The sequence below is a fragment of the Neolamprologus multifasciatus genome, chromosome 23 (assembly GCF_963576455.1).
Source record: "Neolamprologus multifasciatus chromosome 23, fNeoMul1.2, whole genome shotgun sequence".
NCBI lineage: Eukaryota > Metazoa > Chordata > Actinopteri > Cichliformes > Cichlidae > Neolamprologus > Neolamprologus multifasciatus.
The window spans coordinates 19,231,016-19,249,305 of NC_140460.1; the positions used below are offsets into that span (position 1 = coordinate 19,231,016).

The 18,290-nt window shown below is 38.6% G+C and overlaps 2 protein-coding genes across 2 annotated transcripts; both read left to right on the plus strand.

Annotated features, from left to right (window-relative positions):
* The first annotated feature begins 187 nt into the window (after positions 1-187).
* On the plus strand, positions 188-5,793 carry f7i (coagulation factor VIIi). Its single transcript, XM_085152822.1, has 8 exons — positions 188-322; positions 822-982; positions 1,645-1,669; positions 2,059-2,172; positions 2,319-2,456; positions 2,653-2,768; positions 3,892-4,012; positions 4,989-5,793. Exons 1-8 carry the CDS (start codon positions 262-264, stop codon positions 5,597-5,599), a joined length of 1,347 nt encoding a protein of 448 aa, XP_085008948.1. The 5' UTR covers positions 188-261; the 3' UTR covers positions 5,600-5,793.
* Positions 5,794-8,458: 2,665 nt separating this feature from the next.
* Positions 8,459-18,214, plus strand: f10 (coagulation factor X). The gene is made up of 9 exons (XM_085152821.1): positions 8,459-8,614; positions 13,018-13,178; positions 13,390-13,414; positions 13,591-13,704; positions 14,683-14,814; positions 14,966-15,255; positions 15,549-15,666; positions 16,143-16,330; positions 17,205-18,214. The coding sequence occupies exons 1-9, from the start codon at positions 8,554-8,556 to the stop codon at positions 17,625-17,627; spliced, it is 1,512 nt and encodes a 503-aa protein (XP_085008947.1). The 5' UTR covers positions 8,459-8,553; the 3' UTR covers positions 17,628-18,214.
* The last annotated feature ends 76 nt before the right edge of the window (positions 18,215-18,290 follow it).

Genomic DNA, 18,290 nt, shown 5'->3' on the forward strand with positions numbered 1-18,290 from the left:
CAGAATATCACAATTACTGAGACTCTTTGACTCTGAGTTATCTCCACATTTATATTTTTAAAATTGTCAGTGTGTGAGATTCATGAATACTGTAGCCTTAACACGAATGACTGTAAACAGGGAATGAGATATCCTCCTAGGTTTTATTTACCGACCGCTAAAGCAGAGCACGTGATCAGTGGGCGTGGACTATATAAATATTCCCTGCCCCCTCATCTTGAAAACCCCTGTTTTCTGGCAAACACTCTGAATCTGGTCAACATGCTGCTGAAGGGCTGCTGCATCATCTGGACTCTGCTGTGGGGCACTGCTGCTGCTGCAGGTTGGTTACTTTAGCAAAAATAACAATAAAAATAACCTCAATTGGGAGCAGTTTTACACATCTTCTAATTCCATCGAGAAACCTAAAATGAAAAGCTTGACTTATAATAAAATCTGAACTTTGTGTATGGTTGAAGAAATGTCACAGACTGGCAGGTAATATATTTTTATGTGTATTTTTTTGTTTTTAGAAAAATGCAAAGCAGATGTGTCTAATGTTTCTTTAACTGATTGACAGAACAGAACTGTTTTGCTGGTTTAGTTATTTTCATTTGAGGTTAAGCTTTTTCAATTTTACTGGTTAAATGATCAGTGTTAGCTCATTATTATTTTTTTCAAAAATGGAATACTTTATTATTAATTCTTACATTTCGTGCTATAAAACTTATATTCTCACATATGCAAGTATGTAATTGTTCATACATGACACTCCACTTTTTGTACATTTAAATGATTTTATTGGAAAAAAAACCCTCAATCTTTGCAACCCGCCCTTCCAGTGTTTGTGGAGAAGCATGAGGCCAACTCAGTCCTGCAGCGCTGGCGACGAGCAAATAGCTTGTTTGAGGAGGTAAAACAGGGAAATCTGGAGAGGGAATGCATTGAGGAGATCTGCAGCTATGAAGAGGCTCGGGAAGTGTTTGAGGATGAAGATCAGACGGTCAGACACACTGATGTTTAAAAGAAATAAAACTAGAAGAAGAAATAGAAGTAAAAAGTCTCTGTGGTGGACCTCCTTAGGCTGTCATACTTTTCTTTTCTTTCCGTCTTCTTCTGTTAACTTTCTCCCCAGCTTTTTTCTTTTTTCCCCTTTTCTATCCCCCAGTTCTGTCCCTTGTGGTTGCATTAACCCAAAATAAATTCTAATAAGATATGACTGTCAAGTGAACCATTATCCCATAATGTTAATCAGCATGTCATTTTCTGGCCTTCTGCTAACAGGATACAGGCTAAAATCATTTTGAATTTATAAAACATAAAATTTTAGAAACTAAATTATTCAGCCTTATAATTTTGCCTTAGTTTGAAAACATAAGTGACAACAAAATTCTACAGTTTAACTGACCAAACTGTCAATGATGATTAAAGATGATTATTAAATTAGACCTCTGGCATGTGTTGCATATTAAACAAATCTTTTGCTCCAACTTTATACAACACTCTTTTTCAGAATGGAAATAATACTTAGTCAAAATGAGCACAGATGCTACAGAAACCTAAAAAAACTCAAACTGTTGTTTAATACACTACAATGTTTATCACTAATTTACCAATCAAAATAAATAAATAAATATGAAAGTTATTTAATATTTGTTTCTTTAGATGCGGTTCTGGCAGTCATATGATGGTAAGTAACATTTTGATTTTAAATTTTTTTGTGTTACGTACGCACATATGACAGGCGAGACCAAAGTAGAGATAGTTGGCTAAAAATCAAAAACAACATATCAGCACAAACACATCATATGTCAAGCCTGTGATGGACGAGTGATGATTTGGACACATTGGAGTCATTGAGTTGATCGTGAACTCCTTTGAAACCCAAAGTATTCAAGGGTTGAGTGTGAAGCTACCTGTCTCACAGGGTCATGAAACAAGACAATGGTCCCAAGCACATCTCCAAGCCAGTGGACGCAGTGCAGTGATTTTTTCTTTCCACAAAAGTAAATCCAATTTTCTTGCTTTCATTTAATCACTTTGATAAATCTGACATTATCATTATAACTCTTCTGTAAGGTCGTGACCCCTGCCTAATCAACCCATGTCATAATAATGGGACATGCATTAATCTGGGAAATAGCCAAAAATGTCAGTGTCTCGATGGGTTTGAAGGACGATACTGTCAGACAGGTAAGAAATTATTTGGTTAAAATTAATTTTATATGAAGATTTACAGAAAATTGCTGAATTTAAACCCATATACTTTTATTTCCCTGGTATTTATCTCTAAATAAAGAAACTTTAAAGCTTTAAACAAATGATTTTGATTTTCTCAGTCTTTGAAGATACTCTGAAGTGCCTTTACCTAAACGGGCGCTGTGAGCAGTTCTGTGATGGCTCAGGATCTAGACGTCGATGTTACTGTGCTGATGGATATGTGCTGGGAGACGATGGACGACAGTGTGTCCCCAATGGTAGAAATGTTGCAGGACTACCTCCATTAAGAGCTTTAACTTCATTATTTTTACCCTGATCACGATGTGAAATCCTTTATTGAGCAGCCATCAAATCCTGTAACTTCTGAATTTCTTGGGGAAGACGTTAAGTTGATTATCAGTTACTTTACATCTCGGAGGATTAAGTAGTTGTGCGATTGCATTTGTGTTACAGTGGAGTATCCATGTGGTCGGGTGGCTCCACCAGAAATAGGACAAAACCAGACTGCAGTGATTACTCCAAGGATGGTGGGGACTTACCACTGTCCCAAAGGAAACTGTCCTTGGCAGGTAAACACTGCTTTATATGAGTGATCAAACTGATCGTTTCATCATGGGTGTTTTCATTGCACCATTCACTCATGAGCTGCATGAGTTTACTTGATGCAATCAAGCCTACAGAGTCTTGCTAATGACCTACTAATTGTGTTCAGATGTGTTACAGTTGGGACATCGGCCCTCGAGGACTGGAGTTTGACACCCATGTCCTAGAGCAGGGGTAGGCAACTCCAGGCCTTGAGGGCCGGTGTCCTAGACGTTTTAGATGTGTCCTTGATCCAACACAGCTGATTTAACACTGATTTAAAGGGCTAAATGACTCCTCAGCATTTCTCGAAGTTCTCCAGAGGCCTGGTAATGAACTAATCATTGTGATCATCACTCAGGTGTGTTAACCCAGGGTGCGATCTAAAACCTGCAGGACACCGGCCCTCGAGGCATTTCCATTGAGAAAAATCCAGCTTTTTTGATACAGCACCACAAATACTGGACCCTAAGTTGAAACCACTGATATCAGTGTCTGATAGAGGGGCTATCACCAGATATTCACCAATGATTTGCTGAAGCAGCCAACAGAGTCTGTCCTGCGTTGTTATCTCCCCTTAGAAATGACCCTAAGCCTGGAGTTGCCTACCCCTGTCCTAGAGGGATTGTCTTCTACGTAGCAGTAACATTGCCAAAATTTGTCAACAATTCAAACATCTTGTGTTAAAGTGGAACTTTAAAGTGGTCAACTTGACAGTGGACAGTTTGAACTTTTGATGACTATGTTAATGCAAAATTTAAGCTTTATACAACTTCAGTAGGCGCCTTATCTTTAAAAACACCCTGTGCAGTTTTTGAGAAGAAAATATTTATTTGTAACAGACTGTAAACATTTCCTCTGTTTATTTCTGCTGTAAACCTGGACATTTTTACATGTTCAGTAGAGACTAACCAAATTTTGGAACCACAGTCAAGTGGGTATGGTAGAAAAGCATAACATAGTTTAAATGATTCATTAATGCAATAAATTACAATAATACACAAATGATATATGAAAATAAATATTGTTTTTAGTCTCAGATTTGATTTTTATCCTGGAAATAGTTTCTATCTTATAGTTAATGTAACCTTGTTGTTTTTTTTTTATTAGGTTCTGGTTCAGTTAAATGCAAAAGCTCACTGTGGAGGTGTTCTCATCCATCCAAAGTGGGTCATCACTGCTGCACATTGCATCCATGGCCATGACCCCCAAAACCTGACTGTGGTAGCAGGTAAACTCATTTGCATCACTAACATATCAGACCAGTTTCTAATAAAATGTAAATTTTAAATATCATTAACTTGTTTTAAGTTATAAGTTAATTGGCTTTTAAAGTTATTTGTCACTGTTGCCTTTAATTGCCTGTGACATTATTTCTAAAAGTAAAAATTGATATTGCAATGGTGTTAATGTGCTACTTTGCAAAACATACTTATAAAACTATTTTGCCCTTATTGGGGAAGAAATAGGAAAAACTTGATGCAAAGACTTGCATCAGCTTTAGCTTGCTTCATATAGTGAATCATATAAGGCTTATATGATTTACTCATGAAACTGGCCCCTTTCTCTTTACTTTCATATATTGTTTCAGTAAGTATCCAAAATATACAAGTTTGATTTATATAATTTTTCAAGGGATCTTATATCTGTTTTTACTCTTGTATGCTTTTCATACAAGTTTCACACAAGACAGAAACAAACTTTATAAGATTTATATATATCTTTTCCATATGGGGTATTTTGATATGTTAATTTAACATCTAAATGTTATTCTTTTAAAGTTAGCTTTTACTTTCATTAATTTGTTGAATTGAGATGAAAATATTGGTTACTGTCTTGAAAAATATATATTTTTTTAGTTGTTTGTAGTTTTTAGAGTTTTATATTGTGTACTTTTGTATATTATTTAAAAATGATTTGATCTAATAAATCTTGTACGTTAGTTCATAATTTCACTATAAATTATTTTCTAAAGGGGTTTGCACTCATTTATTTTTTACAATGTGTTTCCCATCATTAAGTTTTGTGGAAATTATTTGGTATGGTTTTTTTTTTTTTTTAGAATTTAATGTGTAAAGTTTTTGTAAAGTTGTTTTTTGATCTTTTTTTTCCTAATAACTTTTTTTAATTATAGGATTTATTTATTTATTTATTTATTGGTTATTTTGTAAAACTTGGCTTTCTCTAACTCTGCTCTGTGTCACCAGGGGAATATAATTTGGATGTGGAAGAAGGCACAGAACAGGAGATACCTGTTTCTTTGGCAATTGCCCATGATAGTTACGTCTCAGCGACGGGTGACAGTGACATTGCCTTGCTGCAGTTGAGCCATGCTGTCAACTTGAGCCAACACGTCATCCCTATCTGCCTGCCCACTAAAGATTTTGCAACGCGGGAGCTGTTGCTACAACGTTACCACACTGTGTCTGGCTGGGGCAAGAGGACAACAGGGGGCAACGTTAAGACTCTAGGCGCCCCGGTTTCCCCTGTCCTCCGCATGATGCCAGTCCCCATCCTCCAGAACTCCATGTGCTCCCTGAGAGCCAAGTTCAACCTCACTGAAAACATGCTGTGCGCCGGATATCTGGAAGGACGCCAGGAGAGTTGCCGTGGAAATGATGGCAGCCCACTGGTGTCGCTGTTTGGCTCCACCCACTTTCTGACTGGTGTGGTTGGCTGGGGACGTGGTTGTGGGGCTGGGTATTTTGCAGTGTATACCAACATGGCCAATTTTGTGGAGTGGGTGGAGAAGACCATGAAAAATCCACCATCGTCACCGTCGCATTCTCTCGTAATGGTGGAACAGAAAAGAAATTAGGAGATTTATTTTTCTTTGTTGTTTATTTCTTTTCTGAAAAATTTGAAACTTTATCACTAAAATGCTTTCATTGATCTTCCTGGTCTTGTCTGGTTTGTTTGGCTGAAATGTTAAAAGTGAAGTAATTCCATATGGTTTTCTTGAAAATGTTAAAAAAATGGAGAGAAGCAGAATAAATGTTACTGTCAAAGAACTCTGAGGCTCATCTTTGTGGGTAATATAAACTCCTAACATGCCTTTCTGTTATCGTGTGTCCACCTTCTCCAGCTGCATTCCAGATGATCATGGTATTGTGTTTTAAAAGCCCTTTAATCCCAGTAATAACTGAACATTTGTTTTTCTAAGCTGTAGAGTCAATACACGTTAGTTTGGACTGTGGACATCCAACACTCGGCCCACTAAGAGCGCTGAGCTGATTGGCTGCCATTCAACAACCTCCGTACTGAGTCAGTTTTTAGTTTTAAAAGAAATCCCCTCATTTACTGTACCCCATCTAAAAGTGAGGTGAAACAAATTCTTCAGGCCTGAGTGTGTGAGGAAGCTGCACAAACTTTTACAAAAGTGCAATAAGTGTCTTGTTTTTCATAATTTAATGTCTAAAACTTAATTTCCTTGCATACTGCTGCCAGTGACTGGATTTATCTGTTGATGGGTTTTCTACTAGGCTCTGACCATAGACACTGTGCCCTCTGAGTTCCCATTAGAGTCAAACCTTGTTTATAAATGTGGTTCACATGTGAGCTAGATATTAAAGATATCCAGAGAAGCCAATAATGCAGCTTTGAGCTCATCCTTTGGAAAATATCTTTAACTTCTCAAACACTCAAAACCAGACTAAGCTACCAACCTTACTTGCTGACAATTGCTTATTAAAGTTTAATCATAGTGAACTGGGCAGATGAGTTATGCAAATACAGACAAGATATTTTGTGCCTTTTATTAAAATTTGGTCTTTCATACTATTCAGTATTCCCTGTTGACTGCAAGGACTTTAATGATCCAGACTGTTGATGATTACGATAAAATAAACCTGCATTTTTTCTAATGACCAGCAGTAAACAACCCCTCAGCTTCTGACAGTATGGAAGTCTATAAGAACACAAGAACACGAGCCTGCGGATCACTTAATCTCTGAGCTCAGTGTGCACTTTCCTGTTGAGTTTATGGTATTGGTTTCTAGTTTTGTGACTTTCCGAACAAAGGATTTACCAGCATGGTTACCTTGTGGCTGACAACTTGCTTCCCTATGAATTCCCTTATGTTTTATAATTCTTGGTTAAATCTACAACATAGTTTTACACCTCACGTAGTTGCTTATACTGTGCTCTGATGTGCGCCTTACCAGAAATGTAACTACACATAGTAGGGGAACAGTGCTCAACAGCTGCAACAGATACTACTTTACTTCCAGAGTATAATGATTAGCATGACAGCTCACAGTTCACCAGCTTTTCTTGTTTTTATCTCTGACAATCTGTTGGTTCTGTTGTCTTCTCTCCTTTCTGTGTTTCATGAAAAGCAGCACGTGCAGCTTGACTGTCTCATTTTGCAATAGATAAACAACCACTTCACCCATTGGGACAGGAGTCCACACAATACTCCAAATTTTTTTGGCTTACTCCAAAGAAACAGCATTTTGGTGTTGGTGTACAGATGTGGATATAGTCTTAAAGCTGGGTCTTTATGAGACCTCCTGTTATGTCCTCTATGACATGCACTGATCCAGTCTTTTATGTTGTCAAAAAAGCTTTTTAATACTGGATTTTGGAAGACCTTCGGATGTAGACAGCACCACCCGAGCAGCTGTTCTGATGATGCCATTGCCTGTTTCTGTATTTCATATATCCATGAAGGTCAGTACAGCAAGGGTTAAGGTTCAAGTCTAAGGAGCTTGGAAAGAAAAGTGTCTGGACTTTAAGTTGCTTGAAGACATCTCACCTCTCATCCGAGAAGCTTCTTCTGGATGAGAGGTGAAATGTCTTCAAGCAACTTAAAGAAGTCCAGACACTTTTCTTTCCAAGCTCCTTAGACTATGATGACCTGGATGAATGAGAACCTTCACAGACGGTTAAGGTTCACCAGACTAAAACCTTTGACCTGGCCTGATCCTGTTCACAGCAAAGTCTTTTTCAATCATGTTGGTGCTTGACTTGACTGGTACTTTTTTTTTTTTGCTCAATTTGAGTACTCAAAGCACTTTGTTACTGCTACATTCACACAATTACTTTTTTCTATGCCTAAGGACTGAAATTCATGCATTCACACTCTGATGGATGGATCTGGGGTCAACTGGGGTTAAGTATCTTGCCCAAGGATATGTTGACATACAGTTTGGAGATCAAGCCACAAACCAAAGTACTAAATTATAAAGTACTCATATGTGAAACTTTGGTGCTCCTTATATGTTTATTTATTATAGGCACAGCAACTCCACTTACTACAGACTATGCAGCTGACAATGACTCCTTCCTGCCCATCCATTTGCTTCCAGTAGTTGGCCAATTAGAGGAAAGCGCACATGTAGTGAGGATATTGATAGCTTTGTGTTATCCATTATGTATTATCTAGTCCCATAAAAAAACATACAAAACTGGGCATAAGCATAACAGGTGCTCTTTAAAATCTGATTGGCTGTGTCATGATAAATTTCATGCTGGAAGACATACTAAACATTCTTTGGCGTGGTTGCCAGAGGGGCAACCTCCATGATTGGAGCATTTTACTTTCAGCAGTGCTATCTGGGACTTGCAGTTCTCCCTTGAAGTTTTGATGACTCAGTTAAAACCCAACTAGCCCAGTCAGTCAGTTTAAACACTCTGTCCCCCTCCCTCTCCATAAAGGTCGTTACCCTCTACACCTCCCCTCCTCTCGGCTATCTTATCTCTACATTCAGACTCCATTACTCCACTCAACACAGAGAGTATACCAGGCTGATCTCATAAACATCTAGGACCATGTTCTGGTGTATACGTCTGTCCCTGGGACTCCTGTTCTTTCATCTGGCTGCTGCTCATGGTATGTTTATAAAACCGTATGTTTAGCTTTTAACAATGACACATCATAGAAGTGGGGAAGAATATGGTGTTTAAGCTGAGAGAGAAAGAAATACCACTATGTTGAATGCATTGGGTTTTTTAGAGGGGGTGTTGTGGGTGAGGGTGATTGACAGATGGCAGGTGACACGTGACCCCACCCCGTGTGTTTGGTGTGTTGTGTGTGATGTCAGCATGACAGCAGCATGCATGCCACACGGGAAATACTCTACTAAATCATCAGAATTTTCTTTATCATTGAAAATGGACTTTTGAACAATAATTGTATAAAAAACAATATAAAAACTTCTGATTTATTTGTGAAAATACTAAATAAAGCAAAAACAAAAAAGAAAGGGTAAGAAGATGCCTATACAGAACCTGCACGTAGCCACTATGACATCACTTATTGGTTTCTGGACATTTTGCTGCAGCACAAGCATTTTAGCTGCTGTTATGCTAGTTGTTATGCTGTTATGCTAGTTTGTTGTTATGCTAGTATGGTGAATTACCATATTTGTACCATTTTACTGCTACTTTACACCACATTTAAGATATGTGTTTATCTGGTCTTTAGGGTTTTGAAGACTAGCTGTATATAAAAAATAAATATAGCTTCTATCACATAAATGGATTGAAGTTCACTTTTAAAGTTTTGACTTTTTGGTATTATGGTCTAAGGAGCCTGTAAAGAAAAGCGTCTGGATTTCTTTAAGTTGCTAGAAGACGTTTCACCTCTCATCCTGAAGAAGCTTCTTCAGTTCTAGGGTCAAATGGTGGAGAGTCCCAGATTTAAGCCCTTTTGCAGTGTCCCCCAAGAGGGACAATGGACCTCCTAATGATCCTCTACACTCAAAAAAATAACTCTTTGAATGAACATAAAAAAAATCATGGAAAGAATTTCCACGTAATTAAATTGCTTTATTTTAGCATTATGCAATTCTGTTATTCCAACTTAATGTACTTGAGTTGGACTAACGTGATTAATTAATGATGAATCAACTGTTTTACTACAGTTGTGTCCAACTTATTTTAATTGATTTGATCCAACCCAAATTACGTTAGTGCAACAAAACATGCTTACTCGTAATAGAACTCCATTTAAGTTCATTTAAAGAGTTATTTTTTTGGAGTGTTCAACAAAGTCTAGAGTCTGGTTAACATAAAATTTTAATGGATTTATAATAACTTGCACTCCATCCATCCTCTTATCTTTACCAGGGTTGCAGTGAACCTGGGACCTATCCCAGATCTGATAGGGTGGGAGTCAGAATACTGGACAGGTCACCAGTCTATCACAGAGAGACAGACAACCCTGTGCCACCGAGCTGTCAATCTAGACTTCAAAAAAATAGGGAAACTATGATTACAAGGCTTTATATAGAATTTTAAAAACCACAATAAATAGCTGAGGCATATACGTAGTGTATGTATGGTTATCTTTCTCTTCTAACCCCAGTGATTTTCCTGTGGTTTGAACTCTTGTGTGATCTTGTGAATTTTGTGAATCCAGGCAACTAACCACTCGTACTAGATTGTATCATGTCATCTCAACAGGAATAAATTAAGTTGCTGGATTTCATGCAGATCCTACATGATTTCATTACGTTCACCACAGAAACAGGAAATTATTTTGTTCACATTACAAGTTTGAATTTTGTAAATTTAACAACCACCCAATTTCATTTTTTTTGAGTGTACCTAATCACACGAGCCAAGGTGTGAAAACGGGTGTGGGTCACAATCAGCCAAGATTTCAGGTGAGCTCATTGGGAAACCTGGCCCCACCCTATGATGTGATTTCCTGAGGTCTGATGACCCAGGATGTGAGTGGGCGTTAAGGCGTCTGGGAAGGGATCTCAAGACTGGATTATAAATGGCAGACAGTTGGTGTCGTAAGCCACCACCTCTGTTCAAAGATGGTCTTTCACAGTGGACATAGATGGCTTCCTTCACTTAGCGGTCCATCTGCATCTAAAAGACAAAGGTCGCTCATTTGAGGATGCCAATGTTCACATTTTGGACAGAGAGGACAGATGGTTTGAAAGATGGGATCTGCTAGGAGCTGCTGCCCTTCCCTTTCGAGGCCTTCCCCAAACTACAGCACAATTCACGTCCAGGCAGTTCACCTTTATCTACTAAAATGCTGTCAAACCTAAAATGAGGACGTGAGCCCAGCTGGTGAATGTGTGTTAGTCAACAGGAGGTACAAAGCAGTTCCCTGCATAACCATTGCAGCAGTTTAGTCCGAAATGCCTCCTTAAACTCGTTTCCGTCGCATGTAAGACTCTGCCAGGCAAACCCTTTGTCAATGATTCTATTCGTAGTTTTAATGGAAAGAATTTGTGGGTTTAGTCAGGTGGCGGTAAACTTCCATTTTGTTGGTCTCAGAATCTCATCTCTGCTTTTTGCAGCCTATGTTGGCTTCATCAGGTGGTTTTCAGTTGATTGTGAAGCAGTGGGTATGAGAATCAGTACTTCCACATCTGAAGCCATAGTCCTCTGCAATGAAAGGTTGGAGTGTCACGTGTGAGGGGAGGAGACATTGACCCTGCACCACACTGGTCCATCAGTGAGAGAGAGAGAGCTGAGCAATTTACCAGCAGCCTACTTCCCAACCTCATCTATGGGTAATGGCCAACAGATCACAGTTGCAGAAATTAGTTTTCTCCAAAGAGTGGCTGTGCTCAGCCTTAGCGATAGGGTAAGAAATTCAGTCATTTGGCAGGTCTCAAAGTACAGATGGTAATCCTCCACATCAGAAGGAGTCAGCTGAGGGTGAGGTGTTCTGGGTGTGTTCTACTGGGAAACAATACATGAATGCCTATGAATGCCTTTGTGCTCCAGAGTTTCCAGAGTTTCAGCTATTTAGATAGATAGCTATATAGCTTCAGCTATAGATACTCCGTAGAAAATAGACAATGGAAATGGTATAAGAACCATTAAGACACAGCAAGTCATATTATCTGTTTGGTCAGACCCTCCCAAAGTGTGGGGCCCGCCCCCTAGGGGGGGCGCAGAGCCATGGCAGGGGGGGCACGGGATGAAAAGGGGGGGGGGGGGACAAAACGCTTGGACACTGCTAGCACGGGCGCCTACAGAAACGCAAAGCAGGAGATGAAGCATCGCTGAATATGTTTCCAAACCAACTTCATTCTAAGCCAAAGACTAGAAAATATGGTGAAGCATATCTGCCCTTTGGCTTCACCTGCACAAGTGCCGAGGTAGGTCTCCCCTGCAGAATTGGTTTTCCCTTTGTTGGGAGCAGCGCTGGGCTCTCCAAATCACGGACAAACAGTATCCCACATTCGTGATTTTTAGTTCACAAACACTTGTTGTAATGACTAACTACTCCTGACATTTTGGAGATGTTAGCTGTTTATACAGTAAAGTTACAGCGGGATACAAATAACATCAGGCTGATCTTGCCACAATTTGTTCCCTGGGTTCAAATGACGGACAAACAGTATCCCACAGTTGTTTATGTTTTTAAACCCATTTTGCACAGAGAGGCATTATTTGAAAAATGTATTGACAGCAATGTTGAATATTATTACACAGGAAAAAAAAAACAACTACATGTAAAATAATCACATCGTGACGCCTCTGCCTTTGTAAATGGAGGGACAGTAACTGCGTGTAAAACCTGCAGATAGTCAGATTAACAGTAACAGTATTTTGTCTCTATCTGTCATTCTGCAATTCATCCCATGTAAACAATAACGTGGCGCACAGCGTGACGTGAAAAAAGGCACATACCTTTGACGTTGCGTGACGAACTCTGTATTCCTCGTCCACAAGTAAATGCAAAAAAGGATCTCAGATCTCTCAAAAAATCTCAGTTTTCCGTGATTCGAAACGCCGTTGACAAAACAGCTGCGTTTTCAAAAATGCCCGTGCAGGTGCGGACATAGCGTAAAAGAGTTTATTTTATTACTACCTGCAATTTATTGCAGATTACTTGTATTTGCTTAATTGTTTACTAAATGTCTGAGCTGTGAAATAAACCGCAATGGAGCAAAATATGGGTGTGTGTGGTTGGAGGATGTGTTTGTGCACGTGTGTGTGTGCGCGCGCGAGGTGGGGCGCGAACATTTTTCTTGTAAAACAAAGGGGGCCCCAGCAAAACAAGTTTGGGAACCAAACCTATAGAAAGCAGTTATTTGTATCAGACTGTAAATATGTTATTTTAACTGTAAAGATGGACATTTTAACATGAGTGTCTATGGGGACTCATTCACTTTAGGAGCCAGCCTCAAGTGGACATTAGAAGAAGTGTTTCTGGCACTTCAAGTGTTGCTTCATGACTTTTTCAAAATGCACTAAAACGAAATCATTAAATTAAATACCGATGTTTAATTTAATGTTTTACATTTTTTTTCTCAGTCTTCTTAGACAGCCAAGTGGCCAATCAAGTGCTGAATCGAAGGAGACGAGCTAACAGCGTTTTTGAGGAGTGGAAACAAGGCAACATGGAAAGAGAATGTGTGGAGGAGCGCTGTAGCTGGGAAGAGGCGCGAGAGATATTTGAAGACAAAGAAAAAACTGTATTAACCTAACATACCTCACACCAAAACACTGATTTAAATTTGCACTCAAACATTACAAAATTTTAGGAAATATTAGAAAAGATTATTGTAAATATTAGGAATCATATGTCTAAATTATGGTATTTTCCATTATTAACTATTATTTAGTGATGGAAAATCTGGCGTTTAGATCTTCTGAGCAATTTAATTTTCTTTTGTGTTTTTTCAGGATGAATTCTGGGCCAAGTATATTGGTAAGTTTTTGTATTAAAAATCTTAGAAATACTGAAACTTTACAAATAATACCCTGAAAGGACATTAGGATATATGTACAATTACCAACTGAAAGAGGACAGCTGCTAAAATGTAACCTTGTACTTTGACCACTACAGCCAAACACTTGATTCAATCTGCTGTTCATGTCCCACAGATGGAGATGCGTGTATATCATCACCCTGTGTTAATGGCGGCCAATGCAAAGATGGAATTGGCAGCTACGCTTGCTACTGCCAAGAAGGGTACAAGGGCTTCAACTGTGAAATTGGTGAAGAACTTCAAATCTCACTTACTGCCTTTCAGAAAAACATATTAACTTATTCTGGTCAATAATACAATCTTGTAGGTATACTGTAAGGTTAGTAATGGTTAAATTTTGGTCAAGTTTTGCTAATGTTTGAAAGCTCCCATCCATTTTCAGTATCTTATCTGAAAAAAGCTATTGCCACAAAAAGGGAAAACTGCTCATTTCAGAAGGAGTTTTCTAACCTTTCTGGAGGTTATATTACTTCAGCATAGATAGCAGTGGGGACAAAAACATGGCTGGCTGACCCTCCTCTCGCTAGTTTTCCTGGGATAGCCTTCTTGAGGTAGGATGGTAAACAATAGTAAATCTAAATCTGTAGAAGAAAAGGAACCAAAGACTCTGTTACAACATGAGCTGTTTCATGGACGCAGGGTTCCTGTGGCCACTTTCTGCATTGTCAGCATGTTTTGGGTCATTGTTATTGTGGACCCATCAATCATACAACTTTTCTGTGTTCTGGCTGATGGAAGGAGGTGCAGAAAAAGGGAGGAACACCCACTCTGGGTAAGGGATAAGTTACTGCCCTAAGTGGAGGATTTCAAGCATCTACTTGTTCACAAGTGAGGGGAGTGAGAAACTGACACAGATTTGGGCAGCGTCAACAGTGATGGGATGCCATACTTTTCTATTTTGGTGAAGATCATAAAAGCCAAACTCTCGATTTCATGGTCATTCTATGTTCCTACCCTTACATAGGATCACAGACTTTGGGTAGATTTGAATGTGAGTATTCAAGGATGAACATTCTGTATGAAGGGATAGATAAGAATATAACCATGATACTGGCAGTTTGGCAATTGTTCAGATGTTAAGCATAATCTCAACCATTCCAAATTGTTAACCATGCACATCTGCGACGATGTAAAAGTTCTTTCAGAAACCCACTTTGTTTTTTTAACAGTGCCACCATCTATCTTAACAGTGTCTGTGTCTTTGCAGTTATTCCTCAGCTCTGTGAGGACAGAAATGGTGGTTGTGAACATTTCTGCAAAGTGATGCAGAGAAGAATTCATTGCTCCTGTGCTGATGGATACTTCCTGGCATCAGATGACAAATCCTGCCACTCCAACGGTGAGAGAGGCTTAAGAATGTGAATAGTCTTTTACTCAGATGGCAGAACAGTAAAAGAGCACCTAGATCACAGATCAGACTTTGGAAACCATAATGTTGAAATCTTGTGGTCCCAAAACTCAACCTCTCATTACCATACAAACTCTTTCAGAAACGTACAAATGTGGTGCCATCAGCACCAAAGCCGTTCGGACTGTTTTCTGGTATGAGAGGAAAAACACAACAGATGGGAACATAACTAAGTTTAACAGCACCGGCAACATCAACTTAACAACACAGCCTTATGTCCAGGATGCTGGTCCAATGTCCTCAGTGTCTGAGAACAAAAGCCAAAACGTGGCACATTATCCTAATTTGGAAAAGATGATTCAGTCTGAAATGGCAACAATGACTCGTATTGTCAACGGGGAGGACTGTCCACCAGGACAATGCCCATGGCAGGTAGAGACACTTTCACAAAACGTTTTGAGATTATAATTTAAGAACTTACCCGCCAGATACAGTTTCTGTTTCAGTAAAAAGTAACCCTAACCCATACTATCACCTTCAATGCGATCACATGATTCCTTCAGGGTAAACATCTAGAAGGCATTATCAATACTCAGCTGACACCTAAGAGTTCATAGCATTAAACTTCATTTTCACATGTCTTAGACCTCTGCACAGGTTTTATATTGTCATTTCAAATGTTTTTTCGTTTTTTGGGGGGTGGGTGGCTGTTTTTGTCCTCATAGGCTCTCCTTGTGAATGAAGATAATATTGGGTTTTGTGGAGGAACAATACTCAATCAATACATCATCCTGACTGCTGCTCACTGCATGAACCAGTCACGTTACTTCAACGTGAGGCTCGGTAGGTTTGATGAACCAATTGTAAACCTGCGTATTCTAGTTCATCACATTAAGGTAATAATGTCTTTATGCCTATTAAGAAGTAATAAATCTCATTTATGATTTTTACCTTAACTTTATGGTCCATATGACATATTTTTCAATTGTATATTTAATATGATAAATTTTATAACAGATTTTAATGTGGGTATTTTTTTCAAAGTATGAGATATGGTACAGTATATAGGTATCATTTAAAATTTTTTAATATACAGCATTACCAATGCTGAGGTTATTATGTGCATTTTTCAAGTTGGTAGAAATAGTGCAGTTTAGAACTTTTTTGTTGGTTACGCACAGGTTTTAGGCCATGTCCCTTATCGGGACGTGATTAACAGTGTTCTGTTTTCAAAGCGCTTTGTATGCTATAAAAAATTGAATTACTATGATTTTTCATTAAAACATCGCTGAACATCTTTGCTTTTTCTCTGCACTCAGGTGAATTTGACAGGTTGGTAAATGAGGGCACTGAAGCTGACCTTATTGTGGACACGATCCTCACCCACAGAGGGTACAAGGCAGACACCTACCACAATGACATTGCACTCATCAAATTAACCACACCCATCAAGTTCAGCAGGTTCATTGTGCCAGCCTGCATTCCTGAGCCAGAATTTGCTGAAAAGGTGAATTTTTAAAATCATATCATACTATACCATTAAATATCACTTTTATTTATACATAACAGGCCTGACCAAAGTGTTGTAACACCAAACATAAAAGAGAGCATAGAGATGTAGACAACAAGGTGGGACAGATGGATGCAGCAGCTGATATAGATAAAATGGGGGTGCAATCATTAAGAGACTTGGATTTGTGAATGAACTGAAAGTCCGTGACCTGAAGGTAAAATTGGACTGACATAATGTTGCTTGCAGCAGATAAAAATCGAGCAACGAGTCCTGGGTGATTAAGACAAGATGTTATAAAAGCAAAGTTATGTTTGGACAAAGGAGGCTTAATTTTTAACCACAGCTAGAACTGGAAAAACAGGATTTTACCACTCTGTTCACATGAGAATTGAGCTTTAGAGAATCCATCACATCTAGATTAATAATAGATTTCTCATATGAGGCCAAAGAGGATGCAGATACTGCTGCTGGTGCCACCTGAGTTTTATTTTGTTTCTCACTAAAATTCTGAGGATCCCCTGATGTCAATAATAGAAAATCTAATGGAAAATCTAATTTTGAGGTGACGGTGCAATTAGTAAAAGCAAAAAGTTTCATTTTGCTTAATAAACTTTTTCCTATTACTTCAGACTATTGATAAACAACTAAATTTTATACTTGAACAGAAAAGCTTATAAAAAAGATTTGGTTGAGCAAAACATTTGTGTATACAGCCTTAATTTTTAGTTCATATTTTTAAAAAAAAGAAAAAAAGAAAGAAACATAAAGAAAAGAAAAAACAACCAAAAAGGAGTTTACCAAATTTGTTTGATTATGTGACGTTTATATGACAATCATACACAGGAGCATGAATTACCTCTATTGTCAGGTCCTGATGCAGGAGCCGGATGGCATGGTCAGCGGTTTTGGACGTCTCGGCGAGGGTCGGGAGCCATCCAGCATCTTGCAGCGCCTATCTGTACCTTATGTGGACCGTCAAACCTGCATCGAATCCACTCCTTTACGTATCTCGCAGCGGATGTTTTGTGCTGGTTATGACACAATAGCCAAGGATGCCTGCCAAGGTGACAGTGGCGGGCCTCATGTCACACGTTACCGTGACACCTACTTTGTCACTGGCGTCGTGAGCTGGGGTGAAGGCTGTGCACGCAAGGGAAAGTATGGTGTTTACACCCAGGTGTCCAAGTACATTGAATGGCTCCGTGATGGTATGAAGATGCTGATCCTAAAAAACAAGACCGGCAGCAGGATGAAGAGGAGCCATGCCCAAATAACAAGGCTTTATCTGTAAAACATCTGTCAACATCCACTGAGCAGAGATCAGCCAGACTTTGCACCACTCATGTAATCACTAATGAATAGTCAGAGAAACCTATTCATCCTAGTGCTGCAAAGAGCTGCAAATCCTACCTGTGACGAACAGAATTAGAGTCAGTAATTATTTGGGGGTTCCTCAGGGTACTACTCTTGGTCCTTTATATTTTTAATTTTATTTTATGTAACATTAATTTTGTATTAATGTTCATTTTTCCAGAGCAATCATCTGACATTATATTTCTGAACAATTCAAGTCCATCATTTCCTCTGGGCTCTGATTTTTTGTCTTAATCTCCACTTTAGATGTTTCGTGTTCTGGTTTGTTCACTGATTCTTCTGTAAGTCTTTCTCATGAGATTGTTTCCATCAAAGATGTATACTGGATACATCCTCTGAAATTTGATTGAATACATTTTTTTAGTATAATTACATTTTTTTTTAAACAGAATGCATTTCATAATCTCTGTAATTCAATGTTTTGTTCCATGTATGCTTCATGAGTCACTGATAGAAACAAGCTTTTAAACTGAACATGAAGCAAATAAAAGCAAACTATAAGAACACATTGAAGCCTGATGTCATTTAATGATAAGTATAGCTTGTATTTATAATAGTAATTCAAAAGGTGAAAGAATCT